Here is a 25,323-nt window from a genome sequence, read left to right on the forward strand (position 1 = left end):
TCAACTGGCAGGCTCTTCCCTGTGACTCATCTAACTTTATCGTATAGCCATTAACGTGAGAAGATCCTAGACTATTTGCATTGCGGAAAACTAGAGAAGTCAGTGGCCCGTCACTTCATGTTATAGTTGAGGAAACCAAGGTCACCAGATGAAGGAAAAGTGATACTGGAGTCCAAGTTTTCTGGTCCATGATCCAGATCCTTTTCCATGGGACAGCCTTTCTACATACAGTACCATCCTGCCTTTAGGCGTATGCTCAGAAGGGAAACAGGTGGCTAAAATGCTGTGATTAATCCTGGCTCCTCCTTACTCATTAAAAGCAATAACTTGTTAGACAATAAATTCAAATATCTTAATCTGATTCTGCCAGTCTTTTTTTCCTGTGCATACTTTTTAGTGGGCACTGGTGTTTACATGATTGAGATTGCACTCTCGTGTGGGTTTTGCACTCTGTTAATGTTTGATTCTAATCCACATTTGGTTTGAGGGCTTCGGGTCTGCTGCAGAGAGCACTGGAATGAGAGGAATAGCAGACCTGGCTTTTGTCCCAGTTATGCCGTTGTGTAGTTGCTAAGCCCTCTGGGAGTCACCTACACTGTGTGGGCACCTGTGTCCTCTGTAAAATGGAAGACTTAAAACTAAGAATCTCTGATTCATTTTAAGATCAGTGTTTTGAACATGTGACTCAGCTTTCACCAAAGACCATAAAAGAACTCTTTGGCACTTGGAGACTGGAAAAAGATGCCATTGTTTTCTGACCTACCTTTTGCTTTCTTTTCCCCTGACTTTTATGATGGAAATTTTCCAGCATTCAAAAAAGTTGAAAGTTTTACAGTTCACCAGTAAGTTTGTATTATGTTTGCTTGATCACTTTCTGTTCATCCAGTAATCTATCTCAATTTTTTGAATTGGTTCAGAGTAAATTGCAGATGCCCCCTGTCCGTATCCCTGTACTCTTTGCTTTTGAACAGACTTCTTGCTCACCTACCCTGAGTCCTCTGCCCTGTTTGTGTTTTTTTAATAGCTGAGAAGCTTCAACATATTGATGATCAGTTTTCAGGTGCTTACCCTCAGCGTCCAACATTAGGAACTTTAGAAATAAAGTTAAATGAATATAAGAGAGAACTAGAACAGCAGCTTCAGGCAGAAATGCATGAAAGGGTAAGTTTATCTTGTTGCTGTTAACAAAAGTGATATTTTTGCTTATCTTTTCATTCTTAATCTTAGGTATATAGGAAAATATCTAGAATCTTTAATAAACTAGAGGCCCAGGGCATGTGTAGGTTCCCTAGTAGCTACCTGCTGGTGGGGCCTCCCTTTCCCTGGCCACCTGCTGCCAGGTGGGGCTGGTCTCAGGGGACAGGCTGCAGGTGGTTGGCCAGCCCCGCCCCTGCTTGAACTCCCGGTGAAGGGGACAATTTGAATATATGGCTTTTATTATATAGTTAATATGATATGTACTCTTGTGCATGTTATTATTTTTCTTTCCACTTGCTGTTGTTTCTTTTTGCCTTTTGAATGAGTTTTACAGGAACAGTTAATGAGACCAAAGATGAATTAAACTATAAATATAGGGTGTCCCAAAAATATATAAACACACCTTGAATAATTATAAAGGCAGTGTATATTAAACATCATTTTCACAATTGAGCTATCGGCTGTTAGAGTGTGTATACATTTTGGGGGGGATACCCTGTATAATTAATGAATATTGAACTTAAACATGGAGAATTTGTTACTAATTGTTTAGTATTATTATTTACAATGATTTGTAGTTAATTTGCAGTTGAAGCATTTTAAAAATACTGAAGTAGTACAAATTAAAATGGAAGAGAAAGGAAAGTCTGAGGAGTTAGTGGTTTGGGAATGATGTTGGAGAGCTTGTCAAGCAAGATCGGAAGCCTTCTTGGGAAAAGATGTTCCTTGAGAGAAATCAAAAGCACCAGAAGGCAATATTTTAAAATCATTTACTGGATGGCTCCTTCCTGCAGCTGCTTGTAGATTTGCTAAAAGTCCAGGGGTGAGATGAGACATTTGCTGGAACACTTGAGGACCTAGAGCAGTGATGGTGAACGTTTTGAGCTTGGCGTGTCAAAAATTTTGAAAAACCCTAACTTAACTCTGGTGCCATGTCACATATAGAAATATTCATATATTTTTTTGATATTTGCAACCATAATAAAAAAAGATTTATACTTTTGATATTTATTTTATATATTTAAATGCCATTTAACAAAGAAAAATCAACCAAAAATATGTATAAAATGAACAAAAACAGAAAAACAATGTACATTTAAGAAAAAATAATAATAAAAACAATGATAATCATTACCATTTGCAACGTCATGGATGGAACTGGAGAGCATTATGCTAAGTGAAATAAGCCAGTCAATGAAGGAAAAATACCACATGATCTCACTCATTCATGGATAATAGAGACCATTATAAACTTTTGAACAATAATAGATACAGAGGCAGGCCTGCCTCAAACAGATTGTCAAACTGCAGCGGGAAGGCCGGGGAGGGTTGGGGGGCAGGAGGTAGGGGGGTAAGAGATCAACTAAAGGACTTGTATGCATGCATATAAGCATAACCAGTGGACATAAGACATTGGGGGATAGGGGAGGCTAGGGGACTGTCTAGGGCGGGGGAATAAAATGGAGACATATGTAATACCCTTTGGAATACTTTAAGCAATAAATTAAAATAAAATAAATAAATAAATAAATAAATAAATAAATAAATAAATAAAAAATTAAAAAACAAACAAACAATGATAATCAAATGGTACGAAAACTAGAAATTAGTGACTTTTTTGGTGCTGAAGTTTGTCTGCTAATTCTTCGATTGCAGGTTCATACTTGGTGCACTTCAAAGCCAAGCAAGCGCCACTAACATCATGTTAGCCGGTTCCTTTTGTTCATTTTAATATTATTTAATGCTGAGAACAAAGTCTCACAAAAATATGTTGATGAAAAAATTGTTAGCAAAGCCATCGCTAGATTTTTTATATTGCTAAAAGTGTCAGGAACTCTGTTCCAAGCACTCAAAATTTCTTCTTCATAGTTGCACTCTTCATGTTTCAAACGATTTCGTTCCAGATTTTCAAGTTTCGACCTTAAGTCGACAAACACGAGTCCAAATGCTACCTTGAAAATCTGCAAGTTGCATCTCTAAATCATCAATTTGCATCCATTGGAAATTATTCAATTCCAAAGTACTGTAAACTACATCCAGATACTTAATTATTTTAATGGTCTGTTCTAGGCTTCTAAATTGGTTGAATCTTTCGCTGAACTGTTCAAAGAACGTGTTTACTATATTCTGGTACATAAGTATAGACTCCATTACACTTGTAGTAGCCTTCTCGAAATACTTTTTCATCTGAGGAAAATACGAGTTTTAGTTTCAATATCTCGCTTGAAAATTTTAAGTTTACTTTCAGAAGATTTGATGTATCCAAACATAACGTCAATATTTTTGCCAAAACCTTGTAATTTTAAGTTCAGTTCATTCATATGAACAGAGAGATCTGTAAAAAACATCAAATTGCTGACCCACTTATGATCATTGATCTGAGGAAAGTTTGCCAGATCCTTATTCTCAATAAATACCATAATTTCTTCAAAGCACTCCACAAATCGCTCAAGTAGTTTTCCTCGACTTAGCCATCTCACACGATTGAACATCAGTAGTCCACTGTAGGTTGAATCAACTTCCTGTAAAAGTACAGAAAATTCTCGCTTGTGAAGGGGTCGAGAAGCTATAAAATTCACAATTTTTGTTACAACTGACATTAAATCATTCAATTCAGAGAATCCCGATTTGGCACACAACACCTCCTGATGGATAATGCAATGAAAAGGTGCAAGTGGATGTCTAATAGCTTCCATAAACAATTTCAGGAATCCCACTTTTTTCCCACCATCTTTGGTGCCCCGTCTGTCGTGACTGACACAATTTTAGAGATATCAATGTTTAGGACACTGAATGTTTTTATAACAACTTTACATATTTGGTTTCCTGATGTACTCATTGGCACTTATTCTAACTTTATCAACTCTTCTCTCATAGTGAGACCATCAGAATATCTAGCAATAATGGCCAACCGAGCATATGATGTGACATCAGTAGTTTCATCAAGAGAAATCAAAAAATATTTACATCTATTTAAGTCTTTTTTTTATTGACTTTGTACGTTTTTGTCAAGATTTGTTATTCTACCTTTTTTTTTAAATTAAATCTTTATTGTTCAGATTATTACAGTTGTTCCTCTATTTTCCCCCCATAGCTCCCTGCCACCCAGTTCCCACCCCACCCTCTGCCCTTACCCCCACCCCCTACTGTCCTCACCCATAGGTGTATGATTTTTTTTTCTATGTCCCTGATTCTATTATGATCACCAGATTATTTATTCACTTGATTCTTAGATTCACTTGTTGATAGATGCATGTTTGTTGTTCATAATTTGTATCTTTACCTTTTTCTTCTTCTTCCTCTTCTTAAAGGATACCTTTCAGCATTTCATATAATCCTGGTTTGGTGGTGATGAACTCCTTTAGCTTTTCCTTATCTGTGAAGCTCTTTATCTGACCTTCAGTTCTGAATGATAGCTTTGCTGGATAAAGTAATCTTGGTTGTAGGTTCTTGGTATTCATCACTTTGAGTATTTCTTGCCACTCCCTTCTGGCCTGCAAAGTTTCTGTTGAGAAATGAGCTGACAGTCGTATGGGTATTCCCTTGTAGGTAACTGAGTTTCTTTCTCTTGCTGCTTTTAAGATTCTCTCTTTGTCTTTTGCTCTTGGCATTTTAATTATGATGTGTCTTGGTGTGGTCCCCTTTGGATTCCTTTTGTTTGGGGTTCTCTGCGCTTCCTGGACCTGTAAGTCTATTTCTTTCACCAGGTGGGGGAAGTTTTCTGTCATTATTTCTTCAAATAGGTTTTCAATATCTTGCTCTCTCTCATCTTCTGGCACCCCTATAATTCTGATGTTGGTACGCTTGAAGCTGTCCCAGAGGCTCCTTACACTATCTTCGTATTTTCGGATTCTTTTTTCTTTTTGCTTTTCCAGTTGGGTGTTCTTTGCTTCTTCGCATTTCGAATCTTTGACTTGATTCTTGCGCTCCTCTGGTCTGCTGTTGGGTGTCTGTATAGTATTCTTTATTTCAGTCAGTGTATGCTTAATTTCTAGTTGGTTCTTTATCACAACATCGAGGGTCTCATTAGATTTCTTGAGGATCTCACTACATTTATCGGCGGTCTCACCAGTCTTTTCGAGGGCCTTACTAAGTTTATCAGCAGCTTGTAGACAGTTCTTGAGAGACCTTAAAAGTGTGGTTTTGAGCTCTATATCTTCCATTTCTGACATTTGCGTCCTATTTCTTTGCCTCCGCATTTTTTTATCTTTTCTTGGTGCACCCCCTAGTGGTCTTTGTGCGCAGTCTTGTTGTAGTTAAGCCTTGATTGTTGTCGGCAATACCGGGGGTGATTTGGCCTCCAGGCTAACTGGCTATGAGAGCTATTCTGCCTTTGATAGTATTTCTACTGAGTGGTAACTTAGAAATTCTTTTAATAACATCATCTTTTTTTTTTTCATATCGTGAAATAGAGCTGGTGCACCTCTTAGAAATGTTTCCTTACTAAATTCTCTGTCACTGAGGGTTTTTTCCATGCTGAGCTATGGAGAGAGCAATATAGTAACTTGCTGATATTAAATTTGTAGAGCATCTTACAAATTTAATGATGGAATTTGATTGACTTTTATAGAGGTGTAGCTGCCTAGAAATGCATTCCTTCCTCTCATCAATACTTTTTTTCAAGAACTGACAATGATTAGTTTCAAAATGTCTCTTTACATTCCACGTTCTGCTTACTACTGTTTCATTAAACACTATGCACAATGAATTGTTGTTTCTGTTGACAATCCCGTACATCTCAGTGCATATGTCTTTTTAAGGGTCGGCTACTGCTACTTCCACTTCCCTTATCATTCAATCTTGCTTTTTTATTTTTTTGATTCTCCATCACAAGGCTGCAAAAATAAACATAAATGACGGCATTTTTTATAAAAGGTTGATAGTTTTCTTACCTATTAACTTTTTGCAGTGTTGTTGCACTGACTCCTGTTGCAAAACAATTCAAAAACAGTACGTATAACCAACAAATATATGGTGCTGTAATCAATTATCTGACACTCAGAATGTCTCGTTGAGCACTGTTGCACTGTATATCTTTTTGTTTTTTTTTTATTAGGTAAGGTATTACAAATGTGTCCTCTTCCCCCCCATTATCCCCAGCCTCCCCAACCTCCCCACACACTCATGCTCCCATCCCCCTGTTGTCCATGTCCATTGGTTTGGCTTATATACATGTATACAAGTCCTTCGGTTGATCTCTTCACCTTACCCCCGCCCTCCCCTACTTTCCTTCTGGGGATTGATAGCCTGATTGCTGTTTCTCAGTCTTTGGATCTGTCCCTTTTCATCAGTCTATGTTGTTCTCTATAATCCACAAATGAGTGAGATCATGTGGTATTTATCTTTCTCTGACTGACTTATTTCACTTAGCATAATGCTCTCCAGTTCCACCCATGCTGTTGCAAAAGGCAAGAGTTCCTTCTTTTTTACCGCAGCATAGTATTCCATTGTGTATATGTACCACAGTTTTCTAATCCACTCATCTGCTGATGGGCTCTTAGGCTGTTTCCAAATCTTAGCTATGGTGAATTGTGCTGCTATGAACATAGGGGTGCATATATCCTTTCTGATTGGTGTTTCTGGTTTCTTGGGATATATTCCTACTAGTGGGATCACTGGGTCAAATGGGAGTTCCATTTTTAGTTTTTTGAGGTGGCTACATACTGTTCTCCACAGTGGCTGCACCAGTCTGTATTCCCACCAGCAGTGCAGAAGGGTTCCTTTTTCTCCACATCCTCTCCAACACTTGTTGTTTGTTGATTTTTTGATGATAGCCATTCTGACAGTTGTGAGATGATAACGCGTTGTCGTTTTGATTTGTATCTCTCCTATAATTAGTGACTTTGAGCATGTTTTCATATGTCTTTCGGCCTTCTGTATGTCCTCTTTCGAAAAGTGTTCATCTAGGTCCGTTGCCCATTTTTTTATTGGATTGTTTATCTTCCTTTTGTTAAGTTACATGAGACCCCTGTAAATGTTGGAAATTAAACCCCTGTCGGTGGTATCATTGGCAAATATGTTCTCCCATACAGTGGGTCTTCTTGTTGTTTTGTTGATGGTTTCCGTTGCTGTGCAAAAGCTTTTTATTTTGATGTAGTCCCATTTGTTTATTTCCTCTTTAGTCTCCATTGCCCTAGGAGCATTATCAGAGAGGAAATTCCTTGGGCATATGTTTGCAATTTCGCTGCCTGTGGATTCCTCTAGTATTTTTATGGTTTCCCATCTTACATTGAAGTTTTTATCCATTTTGAGTTTAATTTTGTGTCTGGTGTGAGTTGGTGGTCTAGTTTCATCTTTTTGCATGTATCTGTCTAATTTTCCCAACAGCATTTATTGAAGAGACTGTCTTGACTCCATTGTATGCTCTTGCCTCCTTTGTCGAATATTAATTGGGCATAGTGGTTTGTGTCGATTTCTGGGGTCTCTATTCTATTCCATTGACCTATATGTCTGTTCTTGTGCCAGTACCAAGCTGTTTTAAGAACAGTGGCTTTGTAATACAGTTTGATATCTGGTATTGAGATCCCACCTACTTTGTTCTTCTTTATCGGGATTGCTGCAGCTATTCGGGATCTTTTTTTTATTCCAGATGAATTTTTGGAACGTTCGTTCTAGATTTGTGAAATATGCCATTGGTAATTTAATGGGGATTGCATTGAATCTATAGATTCCTTTGGGTAGTATGGACATTTTGATGATGTTGATTCTACCAATCCATGAACACGGTGTGTTCTTCCATCTGTTTCTGTCTTCCTCTACCTCTGTTTTCAGTGTCCTGTAGTTTTTTGCATATAAGTCTTTTACCTCCTTAGTTAAGTTTATTCCTAGGTATTTTAATTTTTTTGGTTCAATGGTAAATGGGATTGCTTTTGTAGTTTCACTCTCGGTAAGTTCACTTTTGGTGTAAAGAAATGCCATGGATTTCTTAGCATTAATTTTGTATCCTGCTACATTGCTGAATTCATTTATTAAGTCTAATAATTTTTTGATGGAGTCTTTTGGGTTCTGTATGTACAGTATCATGTCATCTGCAAATAAGGACAGTTTTACTTCTTTTTTTCCAATCTGGATGCCTCTTATTTCTTCTTGTCTGATCGCAATGGCTAGTACTTCCAGTACTGTATTGAACTGGAGTGGTGAGAGGGGGCATCCCTGTCTTGTTCCTGATTTTAAGGGGAATGATTTTAGTTTTTGCCCATTGATTATGATGTTGGCTATTGGTTTGTCATATATGGCTTTTATTATGTTGAGGTATGATCCCTCAATTCCTATCTTGCTGAGAGTTTTTATCAAGAAAGAGTGTTGGATTTAGTCAAATGCTTTTTCCGCATCAATTGATATGATTATACGGTTTTTTTCTCTCAATTTGTTTACGTGATGTATCACATTTATTGATTTGCGGATATTGTACCATCCTTGCATCCCTGGGATAAATCCTACTTAGTCATGGTGTATGATCTTTTTGATGTACTGCTGGATCCGATTTGCTAGGATTTTGTTGAGGATTTTGGCATCTATGTTCTTGAGGGATATTGGCCTATAATTCTCTTTCATTGTGTTGTCTTTATCTGGTTTTGGTGTTAGGGTGATGCTGGCTTCATAGAATGAGCTGGGAAGTGTTCCTTCCTCTTGGATCTTTTGACATAGTCTGAGGAGGATAGGTTTAGTTCTTCCTTCAATGTTTGGTAAAACTCCCCTGTGAAGCCGTCTGGCCCCGGGCTTTTGTTTGCTGGAAGCTTTTTGATTACTGCTTCGATTTCCTCCATAGTTATTGGCCCATTGAAATTTTTAGATTCTTCCTGATTAAGTTTTGGAATGTTGTATTTTTCTAGGAATATGTCCATTTCCTCCAGGTTGTCTAGTGTGTTGGAGTAGAGTTCATAGTATTTTCTAACAATCCTTTGTATTTCTATGGGGTCTGTTGTTATTTCTCCTATTTCATTCCTGATTTTGTTTACTTGGGTCCTCTCTCTTTGTTTCTTGGTGAGCCTGGCTAGAGGTGTATCAATCTTGTTTATCCTTTCAAAGAACCAGATCTTGTTTTTGTTGATCTTTTGTATTGTTTTTTTTGGTCTCTGTGTTGTTTATCTCCGCTCTGATCTTTGTTATTTCCTTCCTTCTGCTTAGAGTGGGCTTTTTTTGTTGCTCTCTTTCTAACTCTTTGCGTTGTAGAGTTAGGTCATTTATTCTCATTGTTTCTTGTTTCTTGCAGTAGGCTTGTAGAGCTGTGAACTTCCCTCTCAAGAGTTCTTTCACTGTGTCCCATAGGTTTTGGATTGTTGTGTTTTCATTTTTGTTTGTTGCCATGATGTTTTTTATTTCTTCTTTGATCTCTCTGGTAACCCAGTCGTTGCTTAATAGCATGCTATTTAGTCTCCATGTGTTTGATTTTCTTGGATTGTTTTTGTTGTAGTTGATTTCCAGTTTTATGCGTTTGTGGTCTGAGAAGATGCTGGATATGATTTCAATTTTCTTGAATTTGAAGAGACTTTATCTGTGACCCAGTACATGCTCTATCTTTGAAGATGACAAATGTGCAGTTGAGGAGAATGTGTATTCTGTGGCTTTGGGGTGAAATGTTCTGAAGATGTCAATTAATTCCATCTGATCTAGTGAGTCATTTAGGATTGATGTTTCTTTGCTGAGTTTTTGTTTAGAGGATTTGTCCAATGGTGATAATGGGGTGTTAAGGTCCCCTACTATGATTGTATTGCTGTCAATCTCTCCCTTGATCTCCTCCAGAAGTTTTCTTACATATTTGGGTGTTCCTATATTGGGTGCATATATATTTACCAGAGTTATTTCTTCTTGTTGGACTCCTCCGTTTAGTATTATGAAGTGGCCTTCTTTATCTCTTTTTATGTCCTTCACTTTGAGATCTAATTTGTTAGATATAAGTATTGCTACCCCGGTTTTTTTTTCACTTCCATTGGCCTAAAAAACCTTTTTCCATTACTTCACCATCAGTCTGTGTGCGTCTTTTTTTCTGAGTTGGGTTTCCTGTAGACAGCGGATATATGGGTCATGTTTTCTTATCCACTCATTTACCCTATGCGTTTTTACTGGGGCATTTAATCCATTTACATTTAAAGTTATTATTGATAGAAACTTGTTAGTCACCATTTTTGATCTTTACTGTTGCGTTCCTTCTTTGTTTCCTATTTTTTCTTTTTACAGCAGACCCTTTAGCATTTCTTGCATTGCTGGCTCGGTTGTAATAAACTCCCGTAGACCGTTTTTGTCTGTGAAGCTCCTGATTTGACCCTCAATTTTGATTGATAGCCTCGCTGGGTACAGTATTCTTGGATTCAGACCCTTCCTTTGCATGACTTTGTATATTTCATTCCATTCCCTTCTTGCCTGATGTGTTTCTGTTGAGAAATCGGTCTCTAGTCTGATGGAGGATCCTTTGTAGGTAACTTTCTGTCTCTCTCTGGCTGCTTTTAATATTCTTGCTTTGTCGTTGGTGTTTGCCAATTTAATTATTATGTGCCTTGGTGTCGGTCGTTTTGGGTTCATTATGTTTGGGACTCTGTGAGCTTCTTGGATTTGTGTGAGTTTTTTCTTCCCTATCTCAGGGAAATTTTCCGTTATTATTTTTTCAAACAGGTTTTCTATTCCTTGCTCAGTTTCCTCTCCTTCTGGGACCCCTGTTATTTGGATGTTGTTTCGTTTAGTGTTGTCCCAGAGTTCTCTTAGGCTGTCCTCATGCTTTTTAATTTTTTTTTCTAGAAGCTGCTCTGTTTGGGTATTTTTTCCTACCTTGTCTTCTAGCTCGCTTATGTGGTCCTCTGCTTCTCCTAGTCTACTGTTGATGCTTTCTATTGAGTTCTTTATAGCAGTGATGTCATTTTTCATTTCTTCTTGGTTTTTCTTCATTTCCTCTTGGTTCCTACACATATTGTTGAATTTGTCTTCCATTCTTTTCATCCACCTTATGGCCATTTCTCTGATTTCTTTCTTTGACAGGGTGCTTGCCTCCATTGCCCCCATTTCGTTTACTTCCTTTTCTGATGATGCCTGTTTTTCTTTCATATGTGGGTTGGTTCTTTTTTCACCATGATCTCTCTTCTCCAGGTGTTTGGTTATGTAGTTCTCTTTCTGATGCGTTGATTTAAAGGCACAAAATACAACACAACAAGGCACAACATACAAGGCACCGAAAACAAATGTATTTACGATATTAATAACCCCAAATAAAGGTGACCACTGAGCGAAGAGAATTAGGGGATAAAGAAGAAAAAAGAGAAAAAGATTAAAGAGAGAAAGAAAAAAACAAAAAGGAATGCCGAAATGAGATTGGGAAAAGGGAGAGAAGAAAGAAGAAAAAAAAAAGTGAGAGAATGAATTAGAGGTGGGGAAGAGGCTATTTGGGGAGAAAACTCTAATAGAACCACAAATAATCCCAATGAATTCCAGCAGCAGATCCCTGGAGATTAATGCAAACTACAATCAACCACTAATATCAGGCGAGGCAAGGGAAAACAGAAGCACAAAAATAACCAGAGAAAGAAAAAGCAAAACAGGAAAATAAAAATGAAAAACAAAACAATCTCCCAAACAAGCATAAAAAAAAATATACTCAAAATCAAGCAAACACTAGCAAAACGACAGACAGAGAAAAAAAATTGGGTAGTGAAGAACGAGAAGAGAGAGGTGTGTATGGATTTAGAGCAAGGGATTGGAAATTAGGTATATAAGTAGGGTGAAATTTAGACAGTGGGTAAAAAGAATGAATAGGGAAAATCTAAAGCAGGAATAGGGTAAGAGGAACAGGACAACAGAAGGGGAAAAGTGAGGAAGAGTTATGGCTTAAGGGTAAAGGTGAGATAGAGAGAACTGATGCTAAAGGAACGATGAAAATAGAGTGTAGAACACTAATTCCAAAATAAAATAACGAAAAAAAAATAAAATGACACTTGAAAAAGTGGTAAAATGATAGCAATAATACTGGCTAAAAAAATGTAGTAATTACAAAGGTAAAATCAGGTGATGAAAAAAAATAATAATAGGTTCTTTATGAAATGGTGAAAAAAGAATTAAAAAGAAAAAAAGATAAAAATGTGCAGTAGTGAAGGTGCTTCAGATCTTCTACTCTTCTTTTTGGCACGCCTTAGTCCTGCCAGGCATTTAGGAGATTGTTGAATTTCCCTGCGATACACTGTCCCTCCGTGCTGTAAACCACAGTCCTGATTTTAAGGCAGGTTGTATTTGTTTACCAGACTGCCTTTATTTGCATTTACAGAAGAGACAGTTCGTGGCTCTGCCTCTGGGTGGCAGTGTGTCTGGATTGACCTCCGAGGCTATAAGTCCTCTCTATCCAGTAGTTAGGGTTTATTTTCTCTATGTTACTTGAAACTGGTTTGGGAAAGTCCACTGCCCAGAGCTGGTTCTTTAATCATTACTCCCCGCTCTGTTTCCCAGGCTCCCCAAAAAGATCTTTCCCCTACAGGCTATGTGAATGACCCCACCTGGGGAATCCCATTCACTGGGTTTAATAATCAAACACACGGATCTAAGGGGAACTGTAACAACAAGAGCCTGAGAAGTTGTGCGAATTTGCAAGCCTCCACCTTCCAGGTCTGCGCACAGTCTCCACGCACCCACTCGCCCCTGGCACCAAGCACCCGGCAGACTGGCAGAATCCGAGGCTGCTTTTTTGCATCCAGTCCAGCTATGTGCTTATTTTTATCGTTCCCTTCTGCCAGCAGCCCTGTGGGGCCCCTTCCCCACTTGAGGGTCACGCTGGTCCCAAGGGCCACGGATTCTGTGGGGCGCAGATTTCACCCCGCGCGGTTCTCTCTCCAACCTGAATTGCAAACCGCACCTTTAGGGGAAGTCTAACCTTTCTGTGAGAAGAAGCAGTGCTCGTCTGAGTTCACGCAGTCACGCTGCTTGAGATCCCTTGTTTCCAGGTTAGTAGCTGATCTCTGGTTGTCTGTAACAGCCACTCAAGATGGCACAGTCTCCGCTGCTGAGCCGGCACACAGGGAGACGTTTCAGCCGCAGTCTCCAACCGTCCTTTTTTTTCTGGGAGTTCTCTGTCTTTCCCAGCTGCAGACTGTCTCTCAGCTGAATATCCTCTGCCTATTCGGGCTGTATGTTACCCGTTTCAGCTGCTCACCCTTATCTGCTCCAGGACAAGGCACAGGACACGTCCGTTTATACCTCCGCCATTTTTCTCCCCTTATATCTTTTTCTTCTAACCTTCCCACTCCTGTCTCCTAATGAACATGGCGATCAAGTGCGTCCGTTTGCCGAATGCACCCGAACGCACAGGAAGCTTACCCGAGGCACATGTTGACAATAATGAGGCCGTTTCCAGAATTGGGCATTTTGTCACTCGAGTAAAAATAAAGTGTCTTGAGTAAAGATTAATCTCTTTATAGTGCAATTCTTAACCTTTTCATATTAATGCCAATATTGGAACAGTGTATCTTGGATGTTTTCACAATGTATCTTTGCTACGCAACACTGATGTACATGCTTACATCTGGTTTTAGAATTGTGTAATTGATCATGAGTAACATGAGTAATAATATTACTCGAGTGATGCCCAGCTCTGGCCATTGCGAGAGACAAATATATGAATACGCAATTTTTTGTCTCTTTCGATGCGTGTCACCCAAAATGGTACGCGTGTCATAGGTTCGCCATCACTGGCCTAGAGGACTAGTAGGGACTGCGGTCAAGAATACACCTGGAAGAATCAGCTTTGAAAAGGATACTAAGACTTCTTTTTTCGAGATTACTGGAAGGAAGAGTGGAAGTGAATGTCCGAGTCAGGGGCGTGAGACAACCTCACTAAAATTGCAGCAGATGTGAGAATTAAGTGATAAGGAGAGGACCAGAGGTATGGAATGGCCACTGGGTGGCGGGGGGTTGCAGAAGGAGCAGAGCAGCTCTCTGAAGCTGACAGGATTCTCGAGCTGTTTTGAGGGTACTGCTGAAGTGGGCAACCTGGAATTGAAGTAGACCAGACCAAGTGCATGTAGGTGAAGAATTTCAAACACTAACACGAACCAAGTTTATGTGGGCTGCAAAACAAAAGCTTCAATTTTCATAGAAAGGTTTATTTCGATAAAGACATGCTGGATACAAAGGGCTAAAATAAATGAGTAATCGTTAACAAAAAATAATAGAACGTTTTAATAAAAATTAGTATTTTGCATTGAACATTAACTTCCCAGACACTGAATAACTGGACAGATTAATAAGCACAATGCAAATAAACCTACTTTTCTCATTCTCCAAAAGCAAAGTATTTCCTGTTGCACATACCAAACAAGTCAGTACAAGACTAATGATGTGGTCATCGGGTGCTAAAATATTGTCTGCTAGTATTAATGGAGAGAAATGGCACGCCTGCGCGTAAGGCGCACAAGGGAAATGAATGCAACACAATTATAATCAGTCATTAGCAAATGTAGTTAGTAATTAATAATTATGTAAATCAGGTTATTGTAAAAATCAGGTTACGAAATTTTTATTAATACGCTACATACTGTTATATTCGCTGAGCCACAAACATATTCATTGTGGGCCACGTGCGGCCTGTGGGCCATGAGTTTGACATGCTTGTTGTAGGTGATTGTTCTGTTGCAGCTCTTGGGAGGATTTGGAAGGTCATTGAGGGCAGAAAAATGGTCGTAGTTGAGGAGTGTAGCTTTATAGAGCTGAATTTATTTCATTTGAGAAAGGCAGCCTGTTTAGTTGAAGACATTGGGGTTCAGCATGATGGTGAGCGGAACCAGAGCAGAGTGTGGATGACTAATAATCCAGGAGAGAAGGGAGAGCTACGTGGCAGTCTCAGACATCAAGGAGTAAGTCTGGGGATACAGACAGATGGAAGAATAAGGGTGGACCAACAGGACAGAGTTGCAGGTTGGGGTTCTAGGTGAAGTTGGAAACCAAATGCAATGTGCTTCCATCTGAGCAAAGGCAAAGGTCCCTGCAGTAGAAGGGCCTGGGGCTTATAAGTGTCATCCATGTGGCCATTTGATCTTGTCACCCAGAAAATGACTGGACAGGACATGAAGAGGTTGAGGAATGGTGGGGAGTGCATGCCAGCAAAAGAGATTGGATTGTTTCTTTTGGAAAAACAGTTCCTTTCCCAAGGGTTGTCAGACCTAACTAGGTTGGGGTCATGGTTTCCTCAGCCAGGACTACTGATACCAGGAGATGGTTGAAGTTAAAAGGCTTCCTTCCAGTGTCAACCTTTCTTGGAGCTTCTCAGTAAAACCCAGTTATTAATGGTGACCACACCCCCTCTCCAATTTTTTCTGGCATTTCTGGGAATTGGGTTAATTTTAGCTATAAAAATAAATGGAAGCACTGGTCTTTGAGATGATGGGTTGTGTTCAGACTAACACTTTGAACCTTAAAATGAGTGAGTGACTAGATCAGATCAACCAGTTGACAGCCTGTCTCCATTCAGTCAGATTCTCTGAAGGCACTGGAGAAGCTTGGCATCCTCATAAAAGGCACCATACTTTTACTCTGCCACCCAACTGTTCACCCCCTTCTCTCCCTGATAAAACTGTCCTGTCCTTCAAACTTTAGCTTCAATGATGCTTCCTGGTGACGCCTTCCCTGAATCCCATTGATAGACTCATTTAGGCATCATTCCTGCCGTGGAGACTGGACTCTGGTTGTGAAATTATCACATTGTAGTATTATTTCTCTCTCCCTCAGTAAATTGTGAATTTTTTAAAAGATGGGGACTGTAGCTGTTCATCTTTTCATATCCAGCTCACTGTGCTTTTTGACATGATATTCAGTAAATCCTTGCTCAGTGAACACGCAAATGTAAGTGTGATCTATTTTTCACAGTTTCATTCCAGCTTGTTCATTCTGAGTCAGAACCGCCCATGAATTGAAACTTTCAGACGACTATTGAACCATGGGGATTCTACTTTGTTAAGTTCCCCCATTTTGTTTTTTGTTTTTTTTTTTCTGGAGAACTTACAAAAATGTTAAGGAAGTGTCAGGATATTCTGCACAAGGGATATTAGGGTAATATAGCGTAACAGTCATTGGGCTAGGGAAGCCATGGGCAAACTACGGCCCGCGGGCCGGATCCGGCCCGTTTGAAATGAATAAAACTAAAAGAAAAAAAGACCGTACCCTTTTATGTAATGATGTTTACTTTGAATTTATATTAGTTCACACACACACTCCATCCATGCTTTTGTTCCGGCCCTCCGGACCAGTTTAAGAACCCATTGTGGCCCTCGCATCCAAAAGTTTGCCCACCCCTGGACTAGGAGGTAAATTCTTGTGTAACTAGAATAGGCAAAATGCATACCTTGAGATGGAATGTTTTAAAAGTGAAATTGTTCCTCTAATTGTCTGTACTTTGTTCTCTGGAATGTAGGAAGCAGTCCATTAGTTCAAATCTGTCTTATTTTCCTCAGCTTGCTTGCTACAATTAATGCTTTCCTCTACAGATGGAAACAAAAGAAAGTTATGCTCAAATACAGCTTCTACTGGAAGATATCGATTTCCTAAAAGGCAGAGAAGCAGAACTGAAGCAAAGAATTGAAGCTTTTGATTTGTAAGTAATGTTTTCATTTTGACTATTCAGAGTCTGTGAGTTTAAAACAAATACTACTAATTATTCTAATGCTAATTGCCAAGTAGAGTTCTTGGATGTAAAGGTGCATTCGGCTAGTTTTAAAAGGCATAAGTTGAGAGAAACAAAGACTAGGATTTTGCTTTTGAAATATTAGTTATTGGGATGAAAAGCAGTGAGACACCATCATCAGGCTACAGTAAAACCAGACCAGTACTTTGAAGAAGCTAACAACTGTTAACAAATTATGTTCAGTCACACACTTATGTTTAGTCATTGAGATCTAACGGTTCCATGTGCATGTAGTAACTCAATGCAGTGGCTCTGACTTGATTTGTACTGGGTGATGGATGTGTGTGTACTAAGTGCTCACCACTATTTCATTCTTCACATTGTACCTGCCATTAATGGCAAGCTCACCAGTCTAGTTTATGAAACAGGTTTCATTTCCATTAGGTTCTACTGTTAGTTGACTCTTACTTCCTTAGTGGATTTGCCCTGGTCTTCATTAATGTGGTTAGATCATTTATATAGGCTTTAATTCATTTTATTTTTCATCTCTGCTACATTACTCTGTTCTAAGCAGTACTGAAGTGGTAAATTGATCATGACAGAAAAGGAAAGTGACAAATAAGCCATCGATTTTCAACTGGTGTGCTGCAAGAATATATAAAAGATGACATACCTGACTGTAGTCAAGGGCGTTAACCTCTTTTTCCTTAGATTTTCAAATAAAAAAAAAAGACAACAGTCAACACAAAATAGCGGTTCATTGTGAACGATTCAAAAATATACCTGTTGTGTTTTTTTTAAATGGGCAAATATATTTTTGGCATGCTGCAGAATTTTAGTAGTTTATGTGTGTCAGAGATAAATAAGGTTGAAAATCGCTGATATCTTACGTAATAAAAGCCTAATATGCAAATTATTCCCTCTACTGGAGTTCCACTGTGAGTTTGACCACTGGATCAGTCGATCAGTCACTATGACGTGCACTGACCACCAGGGGGCAGACGCTCGGACCAGTAGGTTAGCTTGCTGTGGGCACTGGTGGGCTGGACTGGAAAGTGAGATGTGAGGTGAGAGCTGTCAGGAAGTTCCTGGGGTTTGTCTTGAGCCCTGGGCAGAGGCAGGTGGGGGCGGGAGCCAGCAGGGACCGGGTGGCTGGGGAGGCTTCTATGCTGAGAGCCTGGACTATGCAGCCCTCCGCAGCCTGTGGCCTTCTCAGTGCTCAATTTATAATCTTCAGAGCTGCTTATATTTATTTAAGTTTCACTAACTACTCCAGGAGAGTGGGTAACACCATTATAGGGGGCAGGCCAGGCATAGCTGCCCAAAGCCAAGGTGCAGCCTCAGGCTCCTGGAACGCAGCTGAGAGGGGGGTGGGGCTGAGTCAAAGAAACTGAGTCCAAAACTTGAGGCGGAGGCAGCAAGAGGTGGAGGATGATAGCTGTGCAGGGGCCTAGAAAAGCTGTTGTGTGGGGACAGCCAAGGAACCCAGTGCCTCTCCCACGGAACAAGGTCTACATCCCTCCCTCCTCCTCCCGGTGACCTGTCACCCCAGCTCTTCTCCAAAGGTTGGACTTGGCCCACAGAGCTCTCCACCACTGCACACCCTGTACTGCCTTGTCTGCCCCACCCCACTCTGCACAGCCCGCTCCATTCCCACACAGCCTTTGGAGAGCTCTGCCCCCAGAGGAGAAAGTGGGAGGCTGCAGACAGGAGGTCACATGAGGAGGGGGCAGAGCAGGGCCCACCAAGTTAGATGGAGGGGAAGGAGGGAGAAACCCCACAGGACTGGGGGCAAAGACAGTCGGGGAAGGAGGGCCATGTGGAAGCTTTGCCCTTGGTTGAAGTAGAAATCCTGACCCCATTTTACAGACCGCAGCAGAGTGTGTGTGTGGGGAGGGTCAAAGCAAAAGAGGGTTTGAGGGGACTGGATGGAGAGCAGCAACGTTTGATTAATGGCCTACTTACTATTTTTATTGATTTCAGAGAGGAAGGCAGAGTGAGAGAGAGAGAGAGAGAGAAACATCAATGATGAGAGAGAATCCATCGCCTCCTGCATGTGCTCCATACTGGGGATTAAGCCCGCAATCCAGGAATGTGTCTTTGACCGGAATCAAACCTAGGACCCTTTAGTTCGCAGGCTGCGGCTGTACCTACTCTACCAAACCATCTAGGGCGACCCATGGCCTATTTAAAAACCACTGCAGTAGGCTGAGCAGGGGTCTTACCATGATGGTGTTACCTGATAATGAGGGTGTCTGTCTTTATGTTGGAGTAATTGGAACTGCAACGAAGTAAAGACACAGCAATGGAGCCTACAAAGGGTTTCCACGCACACAATGCAATTTACTTCATGTGGCAGCTGAATTTGGTGAGCAGAGCCTTAGAAGAACATGCGGTCTCCAAGACCAGGGGCAGGGGAAAGTTCATGCTGAACATTCTGTGCTGTGAGTTACAACCTATATATATAAAGGCATGATATGCTAAGTGTCTGACCGAGTGGTCAACTGACTGGTCGCTACGACTTGCACTGACCACCCGGGGGCAGATGTTCCAACCAGTAAGTTGCTTGCTGCTGGGGTGGGGCCCATCAGGACCAGGCAAGACAGGACCAGACTTGCCCTGGAGCCCTCCTGTGATCCCACCCCAGCCCCAATTGGGACTGGGTGAGAAGATCAGGACTGTGTGAGACCACCGTGATCAGCCAGGTGGAGGGACCCCTGCCATTCATGAATTTGTGCACCAGGCATCTAGTAAGCTAATAAGTATAGTTTACTGCTCCTTTGCTTTACATGTTAGTCAGCAGAGGGTGCTAACACATAGAGCTTTTATCCTTTGCTTGGAATGGTCAGCATTCCCTAGCACTTACCTGGCTCGATCAAAGGGAAGACCATTCCATTCTTCAGTATTTGGAAGTTCTGATTGACCTATCTATCTTTTTCTATTGTTCAGCACTCTTCAGTATTCAATCACTAGATTATTAAATATCAGAAACAAATCTTTTGTCTTTCATACCTATGGGCTGATCAGTTAAACCTCACAGAAATAATCTTACTGAAGAAATAAGTACTAAAGCAAAAGTACACTAACTTAAGTTTGGTATGTAGCTTTTCTCTGAATTTATTATGGCCATTTATTACCTGCAATCATTTTTTAAGTGTTCATCATCTTCTATGAAAAGCACTTTGGTCTTGAAACTTGCACACTCCCTGCAGCCTGGTGCACCATGCTGCTCCATCTGCTACTTCAGATCCCACATAACTTGGTCAGTTCATAAAATAGATGGAGAACTCCAGCTCTTTCCAGTTACTTCCCAGCAGTGACAGTCACATAACAGTTTTAGCTTGTGGAGCTAAAATTATGTTATTTTTTTCTCCTAAAGTCTTTACTTCAGCAATTACAGTTTTATTTTTTTGCTTTTTATATTTTTGCTAATATCAGAGGCTACAGAAGAAAATCATAAAAGTGTGGCTGATGCACTTAGGAGACAGGATCCTGAATATAAAGAGCATGGAGGAGACCTGTGACCAAAAGCTCAAGAATGAAATTCTAAAGAAATTGTTTGGTGTTCTTAAACAAGTAATAGATTTGGAATAAGTTGATGGAAACACAGCAATACTAGTGAAGTAGATAAGACTTAACATTTTATGGTGATAGTGTTTAAAAAAATACGTGTTTTTTATTGACAGTCAAGCCTTTCCCATGAATATTTAAGATAATTTTACAGAGTTACAGTATAGGGAATAGCATCCTCTGCTCTTTCTTACTCATAGCTTTTCTAACATGTATTGAGGGTCTGTGATTTGCTTTCATTTTATGGCACATTGTGAGTTGCTCAGCTCACATTGTAGATAAACTATAAAAGTGGTTGATCTAAGGCAGTTATTCTCAACCTTCTGACCTTTTAAATACGGTTTCTCATGTTGTGACCCAACCATAAAATTATGTTCGTTGCTACTGCATAACTGTAATGTTGCTACTGTTATGAATCGTAATGTAAATAGCTGTTATGCAGGATGGTCTTAGGCGACCCCTGTGAAAGGGTCGTTCAACCACCAAAGGGGTCGCGACCCACAGGTTGATCAACTTTTTAAAAATTCACTTTTTAAAAAAAAAAATAATAATTTTAGGGAGGAAAGGAGAGAGACAGGTAAAAATCAGCATGAGAGAGAAATATTGATCTGTTGCCTCCTGTATGTGCCCTGATCAGGAATTGATCCCATGACCTTCCAATGCACTGGACAGTGCTTCAACCATCTGAATCAGGCTGACCAGGGCTGGAATTATAATCCCTTTTAGTTCTCTTTTCCTCTCCCGCCTCATACTTGCCACTACGATGGAGGTATCTATCAATTTATAAATTATTCTGCCTAGTGGTTTTAGTGCTTATCAGGTAACATGTGCCCTGTATTCCTTCAAGATTCTGCAAAGCCAGAATCAAAAGAAATAAATGGAAATTAACAATGGAGCAAAAAAATTATACAGGAAAAGGAAAATATGATAACTGTGGTTACTATGACTTCCCTATAATCTGAGTTTTAATGTGTTGCAGTGATTAACTACTCAGTGCAGACATCAAGCCCATATGGTAACTTTTCTCTACAGTGCTCAGTGTAGTGTCTAGCACACAGGTGTTCATATAATATTCATTGAGTAAATGAATTTGTGGTGAAGAGATGACTCAACTAACTTTTGGTATGTCTTAATAAGTGGTCTCTTTTTACTGCCTTGCCCGTAATTTGTCATGAGATTACATTACATAGTACTTACATTACATAGTACTGAGCTTATTCTTTAAAAGAATTCTAATTAAAATATAGTACCTTTCCATGTATAGATTTTGAAATGATGACATACATATAGTATGTCAGCTTCTCGAGTATAATAGCAAATGCTGACATGTCTGTAGTTGTTAAACCCTTAGGGCTAAATGAATGAGTAAATGTGTATGTTAATTTTCCCACTGCTTCGCAGATCATGTACTGTTTGATGTTGTCTGGTTTGGGTATCCTCTATGACTTGAGCAAGGGTGGGAATTCACAGGATACTCACCATCTCTCTCAACTGAAACGTCTGCTAGTGGCAGTTGGTGGAGATAAGTAAAACTTGAAAGTGTGCTTTTGGTATTGCTAACCCAGATATGAGGGTGGTCGAAGTTGGCCCCGAACCCTATGCCCAGCCCTTGAGGGCAAAAGTTCTTTGGGGTGGGGATGGGGTGCAAGGCAAGGCAGGTGGATGTGACTGACTTCTTGTTCTTGGGATTTAGAGTCAGTTGTACCAGTGTAAATTGAACTTAATTTACTTTTGTGTGCCAATCCAGACCACCATGGAATAATTGTTCTCAATAACCTCACAATAACGAGTTTTGGGGACCAAGTTAAAGGATTGTAGCAGGTTTTATATTCAGAATTTGGATCTCTGGGCTTTGGTACTGATAGTCCTTGAAGTTATGCATGGCCATGTTCATGCCCTTAGGTGCCTGGGTGCCACAGAAACCCATACATTGATAGGAATCTGTTCAGGAAAGTGACAAGAAAATCATTTTGGTCATTCTAATTCTCAGGTATCAACTTGAGCTAAAGGATGACTACATCGATAGATCTAACAGACTGGGTGAAGAGGACAGGAAGAATAAAGGTGATTCTTGTGGAGAAGAAAGCTGCATTTGTAAATTTCTGGTATAGGTTATTAGCTTCCTAAATTGGGCCTGTTCTAAATTTATATGTGTGTGTGTAGCTTACATTTTACTTTTACTACAAAATTAATCATTATTTTGTTCTTTTAATTTTACGTATCAAAAATGACCTTAACCTGAGAGAGGTAGGGTATTCAGGAGGTTTTTCTTCCCCCATCTACTTTCCTCCCTCCCCTTTGACCACCACTTGCTTGTTATCAATATTTATGGGCCTGTCTGTTTTGTTTTGTTTATTTTTATTTCTTAAGATTCCACATGTAAGTTAAATCATAAGGTATTTGTTTTTCTCTGTAACTTATTTCATCATAATATCCTTTAGATTCATCCATGTTGTCACAGGTGGCAAGATTTTATTCATTTCAGTGGCTGAGTAATATATCACATCTTCTGTATCCACACATTCATTTATTGATGGTAGTCTAGGTTGCTTCCAAATCTTGTCTGTTACTAGTAATGCTGCCGTGAACATGTGGGTGCACATGTATGTCTTTTCAAATTGGCATGTTGTTGTTTTTTACATATACTGAGAAGTAGAATTATTAGAACATATGGCCGCTCTTATTATTATTTTTTTTTGGGGGGTGGGGGTGGGGAGAGTGACTTCACACTGTTTTTCCATAGTGGCTGCACCAGTCTGCATTCCCACCAACAGTGTATGAGGCTTCTCTTTTTTCCACATCTTGGCCAGCACTTGTTATTTATCCATTTATTGATGATAGCTGTTCTAACAGGTGGGAGGTGATAGCTCATTGTGGTTTTAAGCATGAGAGACTTCATTTTTTACTTATGGAAAATTTTAACTTCTCCATTCCCTGTGACCTGTTTCCTTATTTCTTTTACTTGTAACATGTGTTTATGCCTCATGATATTTTTACCTGACATATAACTTCCTAAACTGTTTTATAACTAACCCAGGAGTAGGAAAGTTGAATAATTTTTCAATCTCTTGATATTTTATGTCTCAGTATATTTGTAGAAACTTGTCTATGAAAAGAAGTGAACTTAAGTAGAAATTTCAAAGGAACCAGAGCTGGGTACTTGATAAGGACCCATAAGGTCACCCAGTGTGTGGCTGCTCCTCTGTGACTATCTTGTGAAAACTAGACTAATACTTCTTAGGAATTAGTACCATCATGTAGTCAGCTAATTTTTTTTTAATGATATATCTGCATAGACTCATATTGAATGAAGTGGAAATGATGAAATAGACATTAAAATCATAAGACAAATCTTTGTATTTAAGGAAATTCAGATCTTTGTGTATGAGGGCTCTGAGCAGCTGGTGCAACTGGTGGGTATGTGTAGTGGAAGAAAGTTCACAATATATGTGACCATTAAGACTTCCCATCACCTGTTGGGTAATAGGACTTATTTCTTACTTTCCCTACTGATTTTTGACTATGACACCTGCTATTTTAGATGATGAAATAATCGTCATTAGGTCTGACATTGTACATAAATTCTTAAATGAGTTTTTATTCACTAGAAAAACATCTTTAATTGGTTGGCTTTCTCTTTCAGTAAAACCTATTCTTGTGCAAGAGCAGTCCATGGCTACCAATTCAAAACAGGAAGAAGAATGCAATCATTCTGCAACTCGTGTGAAAGAACTTGAGGTAATTGCTAAGCCTATTGTTTTTTGAAGTCGATAAAACTTCAAGGCAGTAGATGAAATTTTAGTTTCAGCCATACATTATTTAGCTTGATGTGTTTAGACTGTTTATTTTATGACTAAGAAGGCCCAACTTAAGTTAATTTAGTAGTTCTTCCTTTTAGTCCTTCCTGCTTGTTGCCTGGAACAAGTTCCTTAATCATTGGGGTGGTTGAGGTTCCGTGGTGAGCTGACCTATGTGCCTAGCCCATAGCAGGTGGCCAGTGCTTTTAGTTTCTGCCTTAGCCTCTCCTTCCTTCCCATCAGCAGAAGGTGAACATTCCTGTCATTACATTGGGATCTTACAGGATAAAACAGAATGAGATGTGTTTTTCACATGCCATTTATTTTCTTGCTGTTCATCACGTGTGCTCTCTGAAGGACAGAGCTGGAACTTGATGTACCTGGATATATCCTGCACATAAAATGTATTTTTGCAGCTGTAATGATCTATTTATTTGAGAACATTGTAGACTTTTGTATGTAAACATGAAAAGGAAAGCACCACAGCATGTTTGTGATAGCTCAGCTTTTCATTTTTATAAACATTGCTGCAGTCTGTGATTGCTATTGGGACCTTAGTTGTATCTGGAAAATGGGCAACAAACTTAATCTGAAGCACTTGCTTTGTAGGCCAGGGTTCTGCATAAGTATAAGGTTGGATGAACTTCCCCCGCCCCTTCTAGGGCAAAGATGAGCTTCCATGTTGGAATCAGGTTCTTCTTACTGCAGAGAATGAGTCCTCTGTCCAGTGACCTTACTTACTATGACACCCAGTTTATAGCAGCCTGCCAGTTTTTGCATAAGAAGTACTGCAGTAACTGTTCAAATGCAAGTTTTTTTTCAATTCCAGCTTGAACTCGAATCTCTCAAGGCCCAGTTCTTGGCGATAACCAAGCAAAACCACCTGCTGAATGAAGAGATGAAAGAGATGAGTGGCTATTCGCTTCTAAAAGAAGAGAAATTAGAGCTTCAGGCTCAAAATAAATTACTTAAACAACAACTGGAAGAGAGCAGAAATGAAAACTTGCATCTTTTTAACCGTATGTCTTTTTCCTGATTTGCATGTCTTTGTAATTCATATTAGCTTAATATTATGACACTATGCTTTGTATCTGTAAGGAAGGCTTCAATCAGGAAAATTTTTATAAAATTAAGATTCTCAATTTGAAGTTACTTCCTTTTTTGCTTGCTATT

At 39.5% G+C, this 25,323-nt stretch overlaps 1 protein-coding gene across 1 annotated transcript in view; it reads left to right on the forward strand.

Annotated features, from left to right (window-relative positions):
- The window catches only part of LOC308512339 (centriole and centriolar satellite protein OFD1-like), a gene marked incomplete at both ends in the record, with an annotated part of 114,819 nt that overhangs the window by 25,520 nt on the left and 63,976 nt on the right, over positions 1 to 25,323 (forward strand). The window contains 8 exon segments of the mRNA XM_081082113.1: positions 1,033 to 1,146; positions 1,793 to 1,849; positions 16,656 to 16,742; positions 20,248 to 20,274; positions 20,276 to 20,340; positions 22,344 to 22,417; positions 23,997 to 24,091; positions 24,980 to 25,162. Coding sequence (XP_080938239.1) covers positions 1,033 to 1,146; positions 1,793 to 1,849; positions 16,656 to 16,742; positions 20,248 to 20,274; positions 20,276 to 20,340; positions 22,344 to 22,417; positions 23,997 to 24,091; positions 24,980 to 25,162 — 702 coding nt within the window.

This window comes from Myotis nattereri (assembly GCF_964212035.1).
Source record: "Myotis nattereri genome assembly, chromosome: Y".
Classification (NCBI taxonomy): Eukaryota; Metazoa; Chordata; class Mammalia; order Chiroptera; family Vespertilionidae; genus Myotis; species Myotis nattereri.